General features: G+C 33.2%; 1 protein-coding gene across 2 annotated transcripts in view; it reads right to left on the bottom strand.

The window, feature by feature from the left end:
* Positions 1 to 22,514, bottom strand: part of DMD (dystrophin) — a 567,421-nt gene that overhangs the window by 519,703 nt on the left and 25,204 nt on the right. For both annotated transcript variants that reach the window (XM_053931535.1, XM_053931545.1), the window contains exon 2: positions 17,474 to 17,624. In XM_053931535.1, the coding sequence (XP_053787510.1) occupies positions 17,474 to 17,624 (151 nt within the window). The remainder of the gene's footprint in view (positions 1 to 17,473; positions 17,625 to 22,514) is intronic.

The following is a 22,514-nucleotide window of genomic DNA, read 5'->3' as shown; positions in this document are numbered from 1 at the left end:
AGAATAAAAATACATGAAGACTAGTTTCTACCATCAGTATTTTCGTCAAAGTCCTGCTTTGCTTAGCCCTGATTATTTGAAACTCTAACATAAGACATGGAGACACACTGGCCAAAAATAATATTTCCTTTATGGATGGCTGCTATGAATATTGCAAAAGAGTTCCTGAAACTTTGCAAAAAACCCTTCTAAAAATGCATGACTTATTTTTTTCAAAACAAGTAAACTCCTTGATCCAAGACAGCAAAGTATCAGTAATGGTAGAGGAGAATTTTCTAGGAGAATAAAGAAGGACAAGATGAAAAAGCAAATCCTACAATGGAGTTACTTAAAGTTCATTTTAGAGATGTGCTTTCTTACCACATCACTACCACATTTCAAAATCACCTCTTTGCCTTTCCATTTAGTCTTACTTTTGCAAAAGCCTATGGCTTAAAATTAGTTTTACTACATCTCAGCATTACTGTATCACTATAAAATGTTTTTTTTTAAAAAGATAAACAATAAATGCAATGTCCATAGACAAAGTCCTTATTTTTTTTAGAAAAAAATCTTAGTTCTGTATTTTATCTTATGAGCTTTTCCTGATAGACCATGTGTTTCTTACAGTGAAAGAGACTATACCTGATAAACTGACCATAAAAGCAATTTATGGACACACACAGATGAGTTGCAGTGACAGATGACAGTTCATATTTTACTTTTGGTGCCTCACTTCACACCATTTAAACACTTTGATGTCCAGTGGTAGGACACAGGACAAAGTCTGTCAAATCTCCAGTCATCCAGTGTAGGATAGATTGTGGAGATCAGATCACTAGATAATTTTCTACTAGATAGAAGTAGTATGTCTTGACGCCTCATTTATGAGTGCATGTGCAGAAACCTTAAAAAGAAGGCTTGGGTAGAAGGAACATACAAAATAAGACTACTAAGAGCCTACATACATACATATATATATATATATATATATATATCCTGTAAATACAATCATATTCACTCAGAAATCCACTATGAAGTAGAACTCTATGAAGTGGAATGGTACAGTAGATGGCAACCAGCAGCCAAACATGGAAACAAAAAGCAGGCATGTTGACACATTACAGCAGCTGCAAAGGACAGCCCAATAATTTTGATGGCTTTTGCAATTGTCCAGAGATTTTTCTGGTTGTAATATCTCAGTTGAACTAACACTTATTTCAACCTCAGCTGCTTTGAGTTTTGTTAGGGAATGCATTTAATTCAAAATAAAGATTTTCTTGCTTAGATTTTCCCAGTTGTGGGAGATTTTACTTATTTCTTTCTTGATCTGGACTAATAGTTCCAGGGATGCCATTTTATTGCTAGAAGGAAAAAAAAATATATAACAAGCATTCTTAGATGCTTCCTGAAAGCAACTTTCAGGAATCATCCAATCATGTGCATGCTGAAACAACAAAAATTACAGGAAAATGTTAAAAATTTGAATATAACATATTGTTATATTTTAGGACATTATTTCCATATCATCATTGTGTTTCTAAACTATCATAACCTTCATTTCTGGCCTCTTCCACCATATTTTGTGCTTGGTTTGGTGCCATGTGGTTTTGAGTCACATCTGAGTATGTTCCCTACCCATATTGTGTATATCTTGCACAGCTTTTGCTTCCAATAGAGCCTAAAATTTCCTCAAAGAATGATTTATGCAAGGTAGAAAAATTGCTACATTCACATGTATGAAAATTATACTACAGTATTGTTCTCCCAGGAGCCATAAACACATCAGAGTCCAGTTTGTGCTATGGAAAAAGAGCTATGAACCTCACTGGGACTTTTATTCACAATATGCTGGCTCTGAATTGAAGATCCATTTTCTGTCATGTCCCATTGGACTAACAAAAATCTGTTTGTTTATGGAAGTTAATTTTGAACTTTTAGAAGAGAAAAAAAAAAAAAAAGGATACCGGAGGTGTTGCCCAACTTTCAATCAAACTTGACCTTATTCCAGAAAAAAAAATAAGTGCATTTTTGTGTAGTGCTTTCAAATCAGTTTTTCAAAAACCATAGATACTATTAAGAATTTTTTTCTGTGTCCTAAGAATGTTAGGAAACACCCTTACAAAACTAAGAATTATTATATTCTGCACAGTCGTCTGCAGACATAGGGAAATGTGTAAAATAAATTCCCATCTGGTCATACTTTTCCATTAGTACCTTCATCTTCAGAACTGCACTGGGTAAGTCACTTAATGCAAGAGAAAAACAGTGAAGCCACTAGAAACTTCATGCTTTATCACTGATTTTTTTAAAACAGAATAAGAGCAAAAAATCTGACAAAACACCACTCACAGTGTCACTCCATTTATCAGAGAGGCCATTGAGATTTTACCAAGGGAAAAAAAAATGAGATGCTATAAAACACAGCAAAGAACTTCTAAGCTCTCTGTGTGATGTTTTGACATTTGGGTAAGACTTGAATAAAAAAAGTTCTGGAGGTAGATTATAATTAAATTAGGACTTTTGTTGATGATAGACAACAGGTTCATAAGATGGGAGAAAATACTACAGATTTCTAGATTTTCCCTGAATGTTTCTCTTGTGATTATGACATCTGGACAATTTTTATATACTTAATAGAATATGGCAGCTGACTTCTGACTCACACTAGGACATTGGAGCATTGGAGGGCTGGAAATAAGAAATGGAGAGGAAGAGTTTCCCTCTTCTGACAGAAGGACATTCTGACTGATGGCCATTGTACTGAATGGCTTTATATGATAATGACAGTATAATAGGAATAATGTTAGTTTAAATCATGGTTACTGCTGAAGAGGTGCTTTGGAAATAATTCCATGCAGAAAAGGAATATTCTTGAGCTGTGTTACAACCTCATATTCATCCAAATACAGTATTTTATGCTGAAATATGCATTTTAGTTACTGCTTGCTAAACGCTAATTGGCACTTTTCCTGATTTGCCATTCTAAAAAATGGATATATTAGATTTATATATACAGAAATATGTGTGGAAGTCGCTGGTCCATGTCCTCATGTCAGACAGCTGAGATCTGATTTTCTCACTGCTATAATGAAAGCTGTGAAAGACTGAATGCATTAGAATGCAAGGGTCATTTGCCTTGGCAAAAAACCATAAAACCTGTATTATACAGATCAACGGCAAGCAATGAACTTGAATTTCAATTTCTAATCTTTTGCTTTTTTTGGTTTGCTACTTCTTATACTCTCTTTAGGTTCTCTCCTGTATAAAGTACTTAGATATCTAAGAAAACTTACCAGAAGTCAGAAAACAAAAAGATAGAAAAATTTTAGAAATCTTTGAAAAATCTTAAAAAACATAGATACGTAAATCCAAAGATCTTAAGAACTATACCTTAGCCGTGCAAATAAACCCCATAAATCCATATAATAATGGAACAACAGGAGATTTATGAGAAATTGAGTTAACTACACAAAAGTAAAAATAGTCAAGAGTGAGGATAGTCAAAATTTTCATACTTATGCTTGAAACTGATATTTTAATGCTTTAAAATTGGAGGCATGTTGTGTTTAGAAATTTTTATCAATTTGAAGGAGGAATGGGAAAATAATTACTTAGCCTACTGTTATATTACTTCATCAGTTGCTTAATGTGCCTAATTATTATGAAGCTATTATGGTATGACAGTCCAGTAATACTCAAAATAATTACCTAGCCCTGTTTATACAGTTTCTAAATTTGTACTATCTTCATGAGATCAAGCACAGCTAACATGATTAATTTCTGCCTTCATGATAAACTGTCTCTGAGGTCAAGGATGTTCAAAGATTTTAAATCAATATTGTATAATAGCTGCTGATATTAACTTTAAAAGTAATTGCATCCCACTTGAAGTACTGTTGACAGCATTATGAAGCAAAAGACAATGTACCTGATAATGTAATAAACCAGCTTAACTAAGATTCTAAAATTCCAAACAATTTTGAATAACTCTCTTTTGCTACCACAGAAAATACTGCCAAGACCAAATGGTAAAATGGTCTGCATTTTAGTTATTGTGAACAATTCTGTCAAGTCTACAGTGCATAATAAGTTAGGCTGCTATAAGTTCTTCTACAAAGCTCATTTTGATTTGAGATGCAACTTTGAAAAACTTCTATATGAAAATAGAAATCTCCTAATATGTTACATTTTAACTAATGTTTTATTTTCTGCATCATTTATTACTCACAAGGACCCTTCAAAGACATGGCAAAAAAATTTTACCGTATTCTGATCTTTTGGAAAGAGTTTATATTTTAAGCTTCACTCCACATTATTTCACGCTTCTATGCTGTTATTCTGTTTTTGGAGGAATGTGAACAATTTTAAAAGATAAGTAAGAAATAGGGAATATTATTATTTGCACACATGCTTTTTACAAATATTCTGGTCATAAATGAACTTCAGAAAATGGTGCACATCCCATTTCTATTATAACACAGTTCAAAGTATTTTTTTATGAGATCAGACTAAACATAACTTCACTTGCTGTCATTCAATTAATTTTAGAATTTAAACTCAGTTTATACATTCACACTAACTTTACTAAGTTTATCTTTTATTTTCTCCTGCTGCCATGTGCTCAATATAATAATTTCTAGTGCCAGAAAATGCATGCTTTTTTCAGATACCAATATATGAATCAAGTAGACTAGGATGCTGTTAAAAATTTGAAAATTGGCCATACATTCATGAGAAAATTACATTTCATTAAAGTGATTTTTATTCTAAAATGTGTTATTCTTTCCCTCAATCACTCTCAGTATTACTGCAAATAATCCAGTAATATAGGCAGGACAAAATATATTGTAATTCTTAATGTCTCTCTGTCAAAGTACAAGATGTATGTAATTTTTCCTAATTAGGAAGATGGGATTAAGAACAAAAGTTGTATTCAAAGATTGTGTTCTGAAAATGCACTTAGGTTACCCCAAGGGTTATGTTTGAAAACATCATGTCTTTAAAATGCATGAAGTCTTTTGAGACCTCACCAGAAATAAATCAACTAGAAAATAATAAAACATAAATCTAGTCAAAGCATTAAGTAGTATAACGAGATTATTTCAAGTGAATGAAATAAAAGGAAAATACTTGCTCTTCAAATTAACTTATCTGAAGAAATAAGGATCCAGCAATGTTCCTACTTGTTCCTTATTGTTGCAATGTGCTTACAATTCCACCTCAGACCAGACTGATAGTTCAGTATCAAAATAACTTTACTAATTTAAAAATCTTAATGTTGTTCCTTGTTTCTCAAAGCTCACATTGACAGGAATTTGTTTTGTTTTGTTTGTTTGTTTTAAATAAAAATGTTTTCATGTTGACTGGTCTCCAAGGGATTTCAGGAAATCTGCTGGAGCCCAAGGTAAGACAAATCTCTAAGCAGTCTTATTTTAAGTTGTATTTAGGGAAAAGGGTAAATCAGCCCTGCATTCTTAAAGAATTTGAAGACTAAGAGATAGTCTCTAGTGATAGAGAACTATAGGCCTGTTAGTAAGCAAGGAGAAAATGAAGCAGCAAACACACCATTACAACTGAAAGTACAGTCTCTAGGAATAAAGAATGCAATCCCTGCTCAAAGCCTTGAGGACACTAATAATAAAAAAAAAAAAAAAACCAAACAAAAAAAAAAAAAACCAAAAAAACAAACAAACAAACAAAAAACAAACAAAAACCCAAACAAACAAACAAACAAAAAAACCCAGCAAACCATCAAGAAACCACCCTACAACAATTCTGAAAAAGAAGTGAAAGGGAGAGAATTGTGGACAGAAGAAAATGGTAAAGAATCAGCTATGCCTGGAGTTTTCATTGTGACACAGACAAAGAGATAGTAAAATTCTTTGAAGGCATATAAAGAAATAGGAAGCTTATGATTCCTTTGTATTTTTCTCAAATATAGCTGTTACCTAAATACCTGTAACTACAGTACAAGATTTTGTAAAAGATGGACAAGTCAGGAACATCAAATCATCTGCAAAATCATTAGGTTTAGCCATACACTAAACAATATTGAAAAATGTGTTCATTTCTTTGTAAATGTAATTAAACAGTGATTATGAATATGTGAAAAAACCAACAACAAACCAACGAACCAATAAAAACCAACACAGTAAACTTTAATTCCAGTTTTAGCTTTACCATTAAAAAAATGGAATTCTATAACAGGAAAATGCAGTCACCAAGATATAGTACCAGCAGCATTTCAAATATAAATGAATGACAAATATCCATGAAAACCCATTACTTTTAATTTTAATAAGAAACATTTATCTATTAAAATGAAATATTCAACATATGTCATGGAACTGTCTACTAGACTTTGGGTATTCTAGAGAAACAAAAAATATACCCGGGGGGTGCCTTTCTCCTCCATCCCCAGGCCTGCTCTACCATTTCAGGTGCACCTGAGAGGCTTTCACCAAAAATGCTGAATGATGAAATGCTTGACCAGACCAGCTTGCAGGGTGAAGCATCTCTGACCACACAGATCTGACAGAACCAGAAGACAGAACTCAGGCTGAGTCAAGGGAAATATAGGTTGGATATTAGGAGAAAAGTTTTTACAGAAAGAGTGATTAAGTTCTGGAATGGCCTGCCCAGGGACATGGTGGAGTCACCACCCCTGGATATGTTTAAAAAAAAGACTGGATATGGCACTCAGTGCCATGGTTTAATTGAGGTGTTGGGGCATGGGTTGGGCTCAATGACCTTAAAGGTCTCTTCCAACCCAGTGACTCTGTTTCTCTGAATTCTATGAATATCCGGGGCACTTACATGATACAGGTGGGAACAACACTGACTGCAACAGGAACATCAGCTGCCTGACCCAGGTGGGGAACCATCAGTCATCCCCTGACAGCCCCGAAATATTTCCTACCTGAATCAGCCCACGTGGAATAGTACAATTTTTGCTGGAGTTCTAGGAGAAATTTTCAAATGTTTTGGAAATTCCAGTAATAACGTATCTGAGGATGGAAATTCTGCAGAGGATTAGAGCCAATCATCTCGACCCTGTCAACAGTAGTCCTGAGTGAGTCCTTTTGAGATGTCCTTGAGCACCGTGGGCTGCAGCAGCTTTGAGTGGGATGTTTCTTTGAGCTTCAGAACCCTCATGTTTGCAGCTCTCACAAAACCATTCCTGATGATGAGGCCAAGGCTGACACCCCCTCATGCACCTCTACCCCTTGATCTGCAACCCATGCCTGTTCAGAAATGGTAAGGGATTTGACCTGAATTTCACTGAAATTGAGGGGAATTACCTTTATGCACATAGATATAGTTGTACACCTCTCTTGATGTGCAGGCGTGTGAATTGATTTTGGTATGAGTGTTATTGTGAATCTGTAATTAGGCCATTGCCTAATTTAGTTGTAATTAGGTCATTCCCTCTATTTGATATTTGCTGATTAATAATTTAGGATTTTCAAATAGTTAAACTTCCTATGTTCCAAAAGCATGATGTACTGCAGCAAAAAATTCAAGTCACCAGAATTAATTGTTAGATGCCTTTTCTGTTAGTACTTTTAAAAACATGTACTGTTGTGTTCATAATATTTTTTCCCTTCTAAAACAAACAAACAAATAAACAGAAAGATAATAAGTTTAGCAGCCTAATTTCATTTACTCTCTATTTTGCCTTGCTTCTGGCAAGATTGCAGAATCATCAGCCTTGTGTAACAGGAACCACTGCTGAAGGAATTACAACAAAAAAAGAGGTAATGAAGTAGGATAATGATAGTAAATTTAGAAAATACCAGAACAAGCCTTATTTGAGGCAGTATTCACAGGAGCATGAGTTCCTCTGTCTCTAAATCCTATAACACTGAGAAGTAACATAAGTACTAACAAAAGACTCCAAAGAAAAATTCTCATCAGCCATCATAAATGATATTGGTGTTTCTTCCAAAAATCAAAGCAGTACATAAATATAATACAACCTATGGGTTCAAATATGTTAGAGTACCCACTCAAACTGAAGTATATAGTTTAAATTGCAGAATCATTTAAGCTAATCACAGTAAGTATTTTCAGTCTGTTCCTAATCTTTGTTCTGTATTGATCACAAATGCAAAGTTTGGCTTTGAGATCTTGAAAGAAAACCCAGCTAAAACTGAGGCCCCACATCACCAGACTGTGCAATTACAAACAAACAATCCTTGCCTTGAAGACTTTAAAATCTAATAGAAAACACTACAGTACTTTGTGTTATTGAAGCAGTTCCTGAGATCTACTTTACTCTTGAACAACATCTACCAAATGCTCATTCACTCAGAGCAGATGTTAATTTGTGCTAAGAATTCTGTTAGATTTCTTGACAAAAATCTCTCAAATAATTTAGGTGAATTTAGGAAGAATCTCACTCTCTGGAAAGTTAAATAAACAAAATCAGATTGTTTTGGGAGGTTTATTGGTTTGTTGGCTTTTGGTTTGGTTGGCTTTTTTTGCCATTGAAGACACAAAATATGTCTTAAATATGTTCATAACAAGATATTAATATTTGTGGGATTTTTTCTTAAAGCACACAATTTTCTAAAATAACAGTATTAAAACCATCACCTATTAGCAAGTGATCCCATTAAACTCAGTGATTTACATACAATGTACAGAACAGATCTTTTCCAATTCAGCTGTTAAAAACAACTGTTAAAGGAAGAATGTCTTGTGCATTATACTTCACATTGGTGTAGGGCTTCTTGCAAAAGCACAGGAAGAAAATTTCTGTCATCAGAACCTTTAGTTCATCTTCCAGTCTCCAGAAACAATATTCAGTTTTAATTTAAGACAACTGTAGTGACTCAATCATCGAACACAGGATGAGCTTTATGAGAGATAAATAGCCAGATGATGTAGCAAAAAAAAAAAAAAAACAAAAAACAAAACAAACAAACAAAAAAAAGCCAACAAAAAAAACAAAAAAAAAACCCAAACCAAACAAAAAAAAAAAAAAAACCAAAAAAAACCCAAAAAAACAAAAACAAAACAAAAAAAAAAAAAAAACACACACAAAAAAAACCCCCAAAACCCAAAAAAACCAAGACAAAAACAAAAACAAAAAAATCCAGTAGTTGCCTTTAATATGTTCTTCCCACTAAGAGGGAGCAGAGAACCACTTTGTCTTGCTATGGAAGGCAATAGAACATCATTACCATATAATGGAAAATAAATAAATAAAGCTGATCACCTAATTTATATAAAATACTTGGCTCCTATTTCCAGGTTTCAGTAGAATAAAACTTGTATGAACTGTCTTACATAACACAGGTGAATAATAGTCCCCATTTCCACCACACTAATGGAAAATTAACATTCATAGAACTCTCTGCTCATCTTAGGACCCTGAATTTCAGAAATATTTTTATATACCAAAATTATTTCCTGGATATTTTAATTTGACTTCTAATACCAACCCAATAGCAGGACCTTAGTCAGTTTCAGTACATCTTTATAAATCTTCTTTTAAACTACATTTCCACAGAAATGACAAATAATTGATTTTAACTGTCACCTTTAGGGGGGATATGGTGACACACATAATGCTGTGAAACTGAGAAATATTTGCCATTCTAATATAGTAACTGTATATTGAAAAAGTTGTTCACAATATGCTCTCTTTCATTTTTTTCTTTCCCTTCTAGCATTTTTGACAGGACTGCCCCTTATGCATACCAAGGGTTTGCTGTCTTTATTAAAATAACAAACCAAAACAAAACTCAAGAAGCCATTTTGAAATTAGCAAAATTCTGAGATATATACATCTAAAATTTAATATAGTCAGAGCATGAGTACAACAGTCTATTATACTCTTGTTCTGATCAATGCATAAACTGGAATTTGCCACACTCCACAATATATTAAATATCCTTCAATCATTCAATAAAAATTGAAGCTTGTAAAGTCTTAGTATGTGGGGCAAAAGAAAATATTTATTTATTCTTTTAATTAGAATCAGGGTAGAATAATTGCTTGAATGTAGAGGATGTTCAGAAAATGCAAAATACTTAGACCTATAAAATAAAAGTTTGGGTTTTTTCTATAGTGGTCTTCATTGCATTGTGAAAAGTCAAACAGATTTTAAAGATTTTTAAGAATTGTGTAGTTGATATAGTTTTTTATTTCACCCATCAAAAGCCTAGATTTTGAATGAGAAGCTACAGCATATCTATATTGCGTTTATTTTTAGAAGACTGAGAAATACAGTATTTGCTGCCTGCTGAAGTATAATAGAAAAAAAAATGAGCTTAAAAATGTATCTCATAAATATCTAATGTTATCCTGAACTTCTGCCACTAAAATAATATCTTTTTTTTTTTTTTCAGTTTTTGATTTTAGAAGGAAAATTAATTGCATACAGAACTTGATGTGAGCAACAATGTGAGAGCAAATTTCTTCCAGGAGCTTTAAATAGCACAAAATAAATAAATAGCCTCTCTCTAAAATAGTTTCTTACAAGTAGGTGTTGGTAATGAAGTATTTGATAGCTCTTTAACACAACATGTCAAATAGTTTTAAATAAAGTAATTTTTGGAAAACAATTACTCCAGTTTTCTGGATTTTAAATTTCATATGATTGAGCTCTCTGAGTTTTTGTAATCTTTTTGACAGTGTAAGGGAGATGCTGATCCTTTGTTGACTGCTCTGCATAAACCCCAGGGTTTTCATAATGCAGATTTTTATAATGCGGAGTGTTTCTTTTAAAACAGTTCACTTTTTGAAGCAATATAACATTAACCTACTGTCTTGTCCAACCTGATTATTACAGGGCTTTACTCTGTGGCTTTAGATGGCAATGAAAATCTGTATGTGATAGACAGAATTTGTACAATCTGTAGGGATGAAAGGTTCTGAATAAGATTATTAAAACTATGCATCTGAAAAGTGACCTAGTTGTACTAATTTATAGAATTAATATGTATAGAAAGCTATTCCCCAAGAGCCTTACTCTTCTCTGATTATTTTATGTAAGCATTTTTATGGCCAGGCCTAGAGACTCCCAGGCTGGCCAGTCATCAGATGACAGGGTTCAAGTCTTACAAGTTATCTTCACATCTATGCATCAACACCCACAGATTTAATCATAGGACATAGTGATCTCTGATGCAATACAAGATTATCTTTTGGAAGACTTATGGAAGCAAACCACATAAATTTTTTGTGAGGCAAAAGGGCCAATATCATCTGCTTTCAAAGCAGTCATTCATTCAGTCACTTATTTCCCCAAACTTCCAAGACATAGTCAGATTAAGCACTCTATTTATACCATGACAAAAGCATTAATAAATTTGACTCTGAAGTGTATTATCTATACATGTCACTGATTAGAAATGTCCAGGTTAGCCCCGACACCAAGATAAATTTCTTAACATGAAAAAACTTGTCTCCTCCATTTCCTTTATTATTTATATATAAATAAAAAAATGCTTGTGAAATAGGTATAGACCTAAATCACTTTCCCAGATCCCCACGTGCTAGCACTCACTTGAACTGGTGAGGATAAATTCCCCCAAGCAATGAGGCAATAATAGTCAGCTACTACAAAGTTTGGCTGATCCAGTCCAAGAACATTGTTTTCTCCAAGACAGAGGAAAAAACCCTGCATTTATTTATTCTACTAATGTATAAATATTATGCCACTCTACATCTGTGTGCTAGTAGCTATTTCAAAAATTTTCCTAATAAAATGTTTGAAAAATGCATCCTAATTAATTACTTACAAGATGTAATTCCATTTTCAGAATAAAAAATGCCATGATTTATAATAAAACTTAAATAGAAGCCACAGATTGTCACCTAATGGTGCAAGTAGGCAAAATCACATAAGCAACTTTAAATTTATTATTTCCCATAGCCTTCAGACATTTTAATGTCCTACTACCAATGACAATACATTAATTAGAAACTTTTAATAGGATACTGTAAATTAGGCATTCTGTGCAGTAAAGAAGAATTAAATAACAGATTTATTTGGGAAGAAATACTTCTTACTGCTTGAAATAATAAGGAAATATATTTACTACTAATTTGGAACGAGCTACTTTGGTACTTCACTTCCATTAGTAGCAGTAACAAAGGTGAGGAGTCTTTCAACAGTAAAAAAAGGGTAAGAGTTCATATATCTACACAGAAATTAACTTGGAAAGATCACAGTATTATTTAATATTTTGCTTAGTGTAAGAAGAAGTAGTAACTATTTTAGTAGGAATTAAGTGAAAATTAAGTCTTTCCATTGCTGGTAGAACTTCAGTCAAGAAGGGCCCAAGTTATTTTTAACATGAGCTCAAACCAGAATGGGTTTTGCTCAGCTAGGGCCCAGGTGTCACATGCAGAGCTCATGTATAGTACTTGAAACATTTCTATTGAGACCTTAGAGAATGGACAAAAGACTGAAATCTCTGGGATGTCTCTGAGACTTTTCTTTCTTAGGGCCACTAGCATTCTGCACTCAGAGGTGTTTGATGAGAAGGTGATACTCAGTAGAAAGAAAACCAGTGATGTTCTTTGAATAAGTGATCTAATCAATATGTGAGTAAGAACTGACAGCAGTCATGAATACTGGCAGTCATGTTTGCAGCATTTTATATATCCTTCCAGACTTGTCCTTCCAATATGAATGACATTTTAATATGTATCTTGATTGTTCTAATTAATATTATTGTAAAACAATGCTAAATTGGTTTCTCATTTATTCCAAATTCTGTATTTCGTCTCTCTTATACAATCATTACTCAATGATAAAAATCACTTTGACCAGAGTATTTTGCTACAGTTCTACAAGTTTTCTGACAATACCTCTCATCACCCAAAAATACAAGTCAAAACTGAAGGAGGTAAAACAAAATTGAATCAAAATTGAATCAAACCAGAATAAAGAGAAACAGAAATTATTGGAATAACCTTTATCACTTAGTAAAGCAGGAAATAAATATAAAAATGCAAAATCTAAAATATGAAAGCAAAAATCATTATATATGTAAAAGTATTTTTATAATATTTATATTTAGGGGAAAACAGAGCAAACTATCCACCCATTTACCACTGTGCTTTCATGGTAGAAAGTAAGTGGCCTTGAGCACTGAAACACTTTTTTTCTCCTCTCTACTCTGACTGCATTTGTGCTCTATTCCAGAAAGAACTGTTTAAATTTGGTAGTCATTAAATCATCAAAATCCATATAATCCAATTTAGATATAAAAAAGGGAAATTATTAGCATGACCATGACTTTCAGCACTGAAGCCTGGATTCTTGATATCTTCTTACTTTAAACATCTACAAGGCAAAAATATGATGTTCCTGACAGTATGGTGCAGCAGAAAGGAGGTCTAGAGAAGGCATGAGTCATTCACAAGCTTTTTGCAGGCAGGGATAAGAACCCTAAAATGTAAATGCTGGACAGTTCAATGTATGAACAGTTAAGATCTGTAATTTACAGAGCAATTTCTGCATCTATGGTATCCTCAGAAGTATAAATACCTCTGAGTATAAATATTAAGGCCCATCATTCAATATTTAAGGTCTTCTGAGACCTTAAAAAATAAACACTCTTGATACTTATGCCAGTAAATGAAAATAAATACTTGATAAAATAATAATAACATAATAAGAATATTTTAATCAATTAAATGATGAAAAATAAAGTACTCATCACTGATCAGTCACAATAAATGAATATCATGAATACAATGAAATTTCTTCAAAATTCAGACCCTGAACTTCATAATTTTTCTACTGAAATTGCACCACTTAATAAAATTAAATTAAACTTGCAACCCACAATTGCATATTAAATATAGACCATAGAGCAATTCTTAAAACTAATGCAAAGAAGAAATATTCAGAATGCTGTATATTTTTAAAATAAAAATACTATTTTTAAATTTTGAAGTAATGATTCAGGTATGTAAATTCAGTATGCAACAGTTCAGGTATGTAACTGTATGTAACAGTTCTGAAACTGTTCTAGAATTCCTTCTTTTCAGCTTTTTAGCATGTACCTGTGACACATGAACAAGCCCCCTCAAACCCCAATTCTATCCCTTGCTTGCTCATTTGCTGTATGTTAACCTAGTACTAGTTTCCCATATAACATGGTGTTTTTGCTGGTTTGTTTTCATTTTTTTTCCTCTTATGGGATGGAATGTAGATTGGGGCTGCAAGGCAGAGCACAAGATAAGAAAATGAAAGAACAAAGTTTAGATAGATGACTGAAAATTCTATTCTAGCATTCATCCATGGTAAGATACAACCACAAAATACAGCACCTGAGCTACCTCTTGATGATACAGATGGTATTTCAGTTTGGGTAATAGTGTGCTATTTTGACAACTCATGTTCCAGAGAGAGAAATAAGCACAGGAAGTAAGAGACAAGTTGTCTGGCTACCATGTGAGAGCAGATTAGAAAACTGTGGCTTTAGTGTAGTGAACATGGTCTGATAGGGAAAATGACTGCAGCCTGTAAGAACAGAAGGGGATAAACATTAAGGAGGAGATAAAACTGAACTACAGCTCAGGCCCGGCATTAAAAGAAATAAACCAAGTGCAAATGCAGGTGGCTGAAGAAGTTACAGTCACCAAGCACTCAGGAGTAAAGAGACAGAACCTCTCTGTCACAATAATGAAAGGGGAAAAAAAAATCCTTAATTACTTTGAAGACAGAGTTTAATACATTTCAAAGGGATTACATGATGTGCTATCCATGAAATGTCCTGTTTAATCTTATGTCTCCTAATCATAAAATATGTCAATTACAATTTCTTAAAAGCTGAAATATTGTATTTCTTCTCAGCACCATAAGTTCTGATCTCAGAAAGTCTAGTGAAAAATTCACAATAAGAATATTTAAGAGTTCATGACCTGAAGTGAAACTATTATTAGATTTCATTCACATTATTTATAATGCATAATGTTGTTTAATATCATGCCATTATGCAGCAAAAAGGAACACACCTCCCCTCCCCAAATACACCTGAAAGATAAAATTACATTTTAACCTCTATTAACATAATCATCTAATCATAGTGTTGACTATTTCATATTATATAAGCATTTGACTCTATGTATTTATTGAATATTAATGAACACATTAATCTTTACTTTTCCAAAGTAGTTCTACTCAGAAATAGCGTTACAAATCTGAAGGTTTTGTATATTCTTCTTTTTCTAAAACAGTTCCATCTCCAGTACCAGACTATTCACTTGCTTCTAAAGCATTTTCAAACAAATGCTGTTAATTCTGAATATGGTTCACTAAGCAGCATGATCTCATTAATAAAACAAGTTGCTACTCTAGTAAATCAGAACGCTCAGCTGTTTTAACTGTTTCCCTAATGGAAATTCTAATGATTTCTTCAGTAAGCCTCAGAAGCCAAACGCTTTTGAAACAAGACCCAGCAAAATAAAGAAGCAATGAAAAGAATGGAAACAGTGCAACTTCAGACTTAGCATTCTGTCACAAATAAATGTTAACTAACATTGGATCTGCATTCTTGAGGTTAGTTGCACCACTTGAATTTTCATTAGAAAGGTACTTTTGTCTGTTGTACTGAATTAAACAAAATTTTTGAGTGACAGATTCATGAGTTCATGGGATTTCTAACACAAGAGCGATGGGCAGAAAGAAAAAGCTTGATGGATGGCAAAAAGAAAAGAACACTCTGCAAACATATATTCAAAATGTCCTCATATGTTGCATAAGAAAATAATAAATGGATAACAAATGAGAAGGAGGATAGGTCAAAGAGAAATGTAAATCAGAAGCAGTCTTTTGCACCAAAATGCAAGTTTCTGCATAGCGAAATATTATCTCAGGGTCTTTCAGTGTGATGTTCAGTTTGGGATGAACCTCTTTTTTAATGATGATAAGAAAATAATTCTTCAAATATGCTGAGACTTTGAAATGTGCTATACACCCAGTGCATTTGGTAACATCTGTAATACATCTTACCTATGTCTGGGCACTCTCAAAAATCAACCTCCTCCAAGGGAAAATGATGATTTAGCAAAAGGTTAGGAAAAAATGAAACTTACTTTTTTTTCACAGATCTATATTTTTTTAAAAAACTCATTTGCAGCTGCTCAAGGATCCAAGAATAGTGCCAAGAAAGGTGATGGTGCATAAGCAAAGGAAAGAAGAATGGTTAAGGCTTTGTAATACCTTTGTGTCTACCTAGATACACATCTTACTTTAGTAATATATATGTTTTTCAAATTGTGAGACAGAGATAGGGAGTTGAAGTTTCAGAGAACATACACATAAGATCTACTATCTTTTACATATGCAGCAAAAAACATCTTTAATTCCTTGATGACATTCTTTTTTGTAAATCAGATATCTTTCTTCAGTATTCAAAGCATTGAAAGTAATGTGCAGGAAAAAAAAATTAACTGCTGTTTTAACTGCTTCAGCTTAGTGTGTTACTTAATAGTTGTATATTTTTTATATACTTGAACCACACAATTTTGTTTCCTTTTCAGTTCAGCAGTTTTACAGTCAAGAAATAACAGTGTAAATCTTTAAAAAGCTGACTTGAAATACTAAAATTCAAATGACATTATTATTTTTTTTAACTGTATGCCAAGAAGTAGGTTAGTGTTGCATTCAAAAAAAACTCTGGCTTTAATGTTAGACAGACCTAACTTCTTTCAACCTGAAATCAAGTAATTCAATCCAGCAATTCAAATGTACAAGTGCTAGTTACTTTAACAGCACCTTTTTCTTATGCACAAATAGTAATTTATAACATGAATCCAGAGTTTGGTCAAGTTATTCAGCTGAAACTATCTACTTCCAAACTACTACTTCCAAAACATCAGTTTGATATTAATTCTTCATACCCATTACCATTTGAATCACATAAGAGGGAAATGAAATAAACTACCAAGAAACTAGAGTTATTATTTTCCTTATGATGCTCAAAGAGCTTGCAAGATGAAAAGCATACAAATTGGAAGTGGACACATAGCAGCTAAGTGTCTATTCTGTCACACTGCATTTCACAAATAAAAGCATCCTCCAGGTCCTTTGATTAAAACATGAAACAGACAAAATAAGCAATACTTGCAAGACATTGTTCACAGAATATCTCTTGTACAGCTCAATGGTTAATCACATTTCTTCCACAAGAATTTAAAATTAAGCCTGATACTCCTGCTGGTCATAAATAACAAATGGAATTTTACAAGCACTTTAAGTAAAGACCAAAGAAACATGTAACTATGAAAGTACCACAATATACCATGTCATTGCATATCTTATTTCATTTAAAAATGTATCTTATAACAAGCTAGTGAAAATTTTTAGTTAACCAGAACAGACACATCTGAAAAAAATTGTCACTGTCCACTCAGCACTAGAAATCCTCCTTAAATGAACTGCAAAACAATACAGATTACCCAGACCTGAAAAATTCTTAAACCCTACAGAAAAACAGAATATAGGTTAATCAAATCATACCTGGATAAACTGCTTGGTTTTCACAAGCCCCACATCTCCAGTCTCTATCTGTGCTCTTGACAGCTTCTCTTCAGTTTCACTTAGCCAATGATTAAATCTCTTCATGTCAGAATGAAAAATCTGCCACTTTTCCAAAGATTTGTCAAACCGTCTGCAAGTATAAAAGGAGATGAAATAACAATCTACTGATACTTTATTTATTGACTAGAGAACAAAAAAAATAAAGAGAATAATGTTAGATGTCTCAGGTTAAAGACAATATATTACTGATGGCATATCTTAACATTTATAACAGTTTTATCAAATGGCAATATGGCAGTACGTCTGAAGTGAAATTATCTCTAAACAAATGCATCACAAATCAGTGTTTTATCAATTTTAAAATAATTTTCACGAAAATGCAATGGTCTTCAAGTGAATTTCCACTTGCATTGTGCAAAGGGACTCTTTAATAAAACCCTTTTCTTCCTATGTTTCACTTTGAGTATTTTATAATGATAATTACACAAAAAAAGAAAAAGAGAAAAAAAGTCCTGAAATAAAAGGATGATTTAAAAAATAAGGTTTTGAGCAATAAACAAGGATGAAAAATATTACTACCATGTCTGCAAGTCTATAGTTCACTACAAAAAGACCAGATAAGTGCTTCCAGCACTTCGGGAAGATCTGACCTGTTTTTGTCTAGAGTGACTGATTGATCTTCTGCTTCAAGAACTGTTTGACTTGGCCACTGCCAAATACTAAAGACATGAAATTAAGACAGATTACAAAACAGATTATAAGGGGGGTTCGCAGATAGCATACATCTTAAGAAATTCAGTTATCCTGTGTGCTAGATTGGTGTGGAAATGTAATTACTAATCAGAGATTAGCCAGAATGTTTTGTTAGAAGATCATCATTAAATGTGCTACTGTTGTTTAGTTTAATAATCCTCCTTTACAGGATTATAATAGATATTTGGGTGTACTTAAAGGATAAAAACAAAGATGCTCAATTATTTCTCTATGAGATAATCTGGTTCTGTATGGGCAAACTATACGATTATTTGAATATTAAGGAGTTTAATTCACCAAACAAAATGATATTACTATGAGGGAATACAGATAATATTTTCCATTTTAATGATAATTTTTCATTTTTAGAAGAAAATATAAGCAGACGATTGACCTGATTAAATATTGCAGTCACTCATCTAACTTATTTATTAAAATGGCTGTGATAATTTGTCATGGTTATCATATTTTATTGCTCAAAATTATCAAACCATAATTTAAAGGCACATTATAACAGGGTTTTTTAATAACTACCTTACTCAGAGTTACAAGGAAAAAATTACTTTTACTTAAAAAAAAAACATGTAGAGAATAAAATTAAAATTCTGTTTCTTTTGGTCTAGAATCATCTCTCATTTTGGACATTATATTAAAATATCTTTCCTCCTGTTCCTCACAAAGCAAAATTACTTTTCTCAGCATGGGAAGCTTATCAGAAGCTTAAATCTATAAAAATTCAGTAGGAGTTATATTAGTATTGTTCTTGCATTCCAGAACTTGCAAACTGAATCTCCCATCACTCTACATTCTTCCTCCATCTTTTGCTCTGGGAAATAACAGTTGTAAGGACAATAAAAACAAAAAGTTGCAACAAGAAGATATGCATATTTAAAGCTTAAAGGTTACCAGTGCTTATTGCTCATTTCTTAAAAAACCTTGTTACTTTCAGTATAAGTATAAACCAATATAAAACATTAGTAAAAAACAGAGAGAATTTATCAATAGGCCAAGTGACTAAAATTCAAGGCTCTTGCAGTGATTAAATACCTAAATAATGTTACAGAGATAAGAGAAAATGTAATTTTTGCTTCAGTGGCAGGTGTGGGTGCATTTGAACATCATCAAACAGCTTCCTGCTCTGGGAAGTCATGGGACACCTCTCCTGAGTGCACCTAAGTAGAGTTGCCCTTGCTGAATCTCTGTGTTACATCTGCTTACAAACAATACTACTTCCAACAGCTTTTTAAACTTTAAAAACAAAGAGATTTCTGTTTGTTTGTCTGTTTCACCATGCACAATCCTGTTACCACAAAAGGAGAAGCCTAATTAACTACCAATGCTGAACGGCTAAATTGCCGAAGCCTTGGCACAGCAGAATGGAGAAGAAATTCATAAGAGAGCAGTACTCTGAGGACTATGAAAACTCAGAAGGAGTATGTCTGCCTCAGGAAACCCCTAGCACACAATGTGGACCAGAGGAAAATGGAAGGTCTTGTGCCCCCTTACCTAGGGATCCACCCTTGTTTGCCACTAGAGACAAGTCATTGAGCTAAAATACCCCCATGCAGCCATTCATCTGTGTCTTCCTCTGCTCAAACCCTTTCCCTCTGACCAGCATAAGCCTAAATAGTGGCCCACTAGTAGTGGCTAGTGGGCGATTGTCTGAAATCTGGGCACTGTTTCCTTTCTGATGTGTCCTTCTCTCTGGTTTTCTTAGCACATGCTCAATGACAAGGTGCAAACAGACACCCTGAAGCCAAGCAGGAGGTTCTGGATGAGAACGTATGACTTGCACATATTACAAAGCACTTAAGCATTGTACATGAGCTCTGACAAAATAAGGCAGCTTTATTCCTGTATCTTGGGCACGTTTGGGTTGATAAGCAAAAAAACAACTGTCACGCTGACCCAATTTTTTCATATATGTACTGACATTCCAGTAGGGACCATGTTAAGCAGTGGCTTGTGGGAGCAATTTAATTTTAACATATTAGTACATAATGGATTTATTTTGCCTCCGGAGAGCAAGAAAGAAAAAAAGCAACCAAAGACAACTGCTGGGGTAATACACAGCACAATTTACATTGAGTCATAAAAGTATTGGTTGTTTCGTTCCTTTCTCTCTTCTGAACCCTTGGACCTGACCCTCTATAAATAAAATTTCATATTCTTTGGTAGCATGGCACATGATATTGCACAGAGATTTACGAATGCCAATTTGGATGTACTGTCAGTGGAACTCTAAACTGTATAATGGGATTGCACTTCATGATCTGTGTCACAAGGCTGGTGTTTTTAAGAAGCTGTGCAAAGGTGAAAGGAAAGACCTTTGGAAACAGGAAAGACATAAGATGAAGTACAAAAGGCTATTGGTTTGTTAAGATTAACCAAATCTTAATTTTGCATCTGTGTTTTGATTAATTCCTAGCTATTTTGATTACATTCCTTAATAAACTATGAAGCCCACCTTTTGGATAGATTCTGGTTTAGCAAAACTTCACAATCATCTGACCCTCGAGAGAAAGAATGTTATTATTTATACAATTTCCTAAAATACATGATTTATGTAATGGAAATTGGTATTGTAAGAAATGTGTGTTTTATTCTTCATATTGGGAAAAATATTTCGTAAACATCATTTGTATACTCTTGCTAAACAATGTACTGTAGGATTATGCTAATATTAACCCACAAATTTTGCAGTTTTGTCAGCTTAATTCTGCACAATTAGCACCTTGTAAAAGTACACAAAACATCAAAGTAGTATAAGTAATTATGTATTAAAATGTAAGAGCATTAACTTTACTGTTTAAGGCCATTCTTACAGACAACAAAATGAGAAAACTTGTTTTTGTCAAGCAACTACTACAATTAAATTGTTAAAGAAAAAGCTAACCCATTTTCAGGGGTTTTGATGTTTTCATTTCACTTCAGAGAATTCACGTCAGTTCTTAATTTATATTTAATTCCTATAGCCTCTCTGCATTTTGACTCAAAGTGATTATCTCATTTTAGACACTGCTATATCTTGATCTGGATCTCAGGTTTTGCTGTGGGTCCAGTCTGGGACAACATTTAGTTCTACATAGTCTATTCACACCTTTGCAGCCTGTCTTTCACCCATAAACTACCAAATAAATAATAAACTGCAACCAAAACAACCATAACAATGACAACCATCAATTCAAAATTTAATTTCTCTCTTCTTCACAGAAACTAGGTTCTGCAGCATGACATAAATTTAAAAAACTCTACATTACAATTACATTATAAATATTTTGGTATCTTGAATTGTATCGATTGTATTATTCTTCTTGCTCTAGTTACAGATACCATGCCATTCAGTGTCCATCTCTGTTAAAGAAAATGACAACTACGTTGGCTAAGAAAAACCAATGTCATGCCAATTGTTGGTTTTTAGGCATATACAAATCCATTTTTATTATACATGAGAGAGCCATAAACTTAATAACCATTTACAATGAATAATTATACAGCAAATGTTTTAGATTCTAATGGATTCTGTGCATCAATAGTTTAAATAGAAACACTCCATAAAATTTATAAAATATGCATTATTTTTCTACACTAACTAAAACTATTAGGCATATGAACTTGAAAATTCCAATTCTTTATTTCCTACAAAGTTTTCCTTCATCAGAACAGAGATACAATCATGTATTTTAAAGAACTTTGCCTCAATACTTGTACTAAGTGTAAGTAACAACTTTTCCCTAGAGAAAAAAAAAAAAAAACAAAAAACTTGATTCAATGTAACCTAGGTGAAAGAGTAGCATATTTTGTAACTCTCTTAAATGTTAAAAGTATCTATGCAATTGGTAATAAAACAAAAAATTTCATAACTTTTTGAGGTGTAACCACCAAAAGCATGATAAGGAAACCCCAAATCAAAAAAAAAATTACATGAAACAAACAGTGACTCAGTTTTATGGAAATCCAAACCAGCATTTCTGCCTGCATGTGAAGGGTATTATATACATTTCATCCTCAAAAGGTGACAGTGCCACACACTTCCAGCCAGGATACTGCAACTGTAGTATTACCCACCCTATGGCTGTATCCAGCTGATGAAATTAAATATGAGTGACAAATGACATTAACTTCTGCCTGTCAGGGTGATGTTCTCCTCCTTTCCCCAGCCCAGGGGCTCTGACCTGCTTAAGGCCAGCTCTGATGTGGCATAGCAGCATGAGCTGTTATTGGCCTTTAGGGAGAAATGACTGTGAGAAACCTCACCTGGGGCTTC

The sequence above is a fragment of the Vidua chalybeata genome, chromosome 2 (genome assembly GCF_026979565.1).
Source record: "Vidua chalybeata isolate OUT-0048 chromosome 2, bVidCha1 merged haplotype, whole genome shotgun sequence".
In the NCBI taxonomy this organism is placed as follows: Eukaryota; Metazoa; Chordata; class Aves; order Passeriformes; family Viduidae; genus Vidua; species Vidua chalybeata.
The sequence above is the reverse complement of the archived record's forward strand: the minus strand, read 5'-3'. Positions and strand labels throughout refer to the sequence as shown.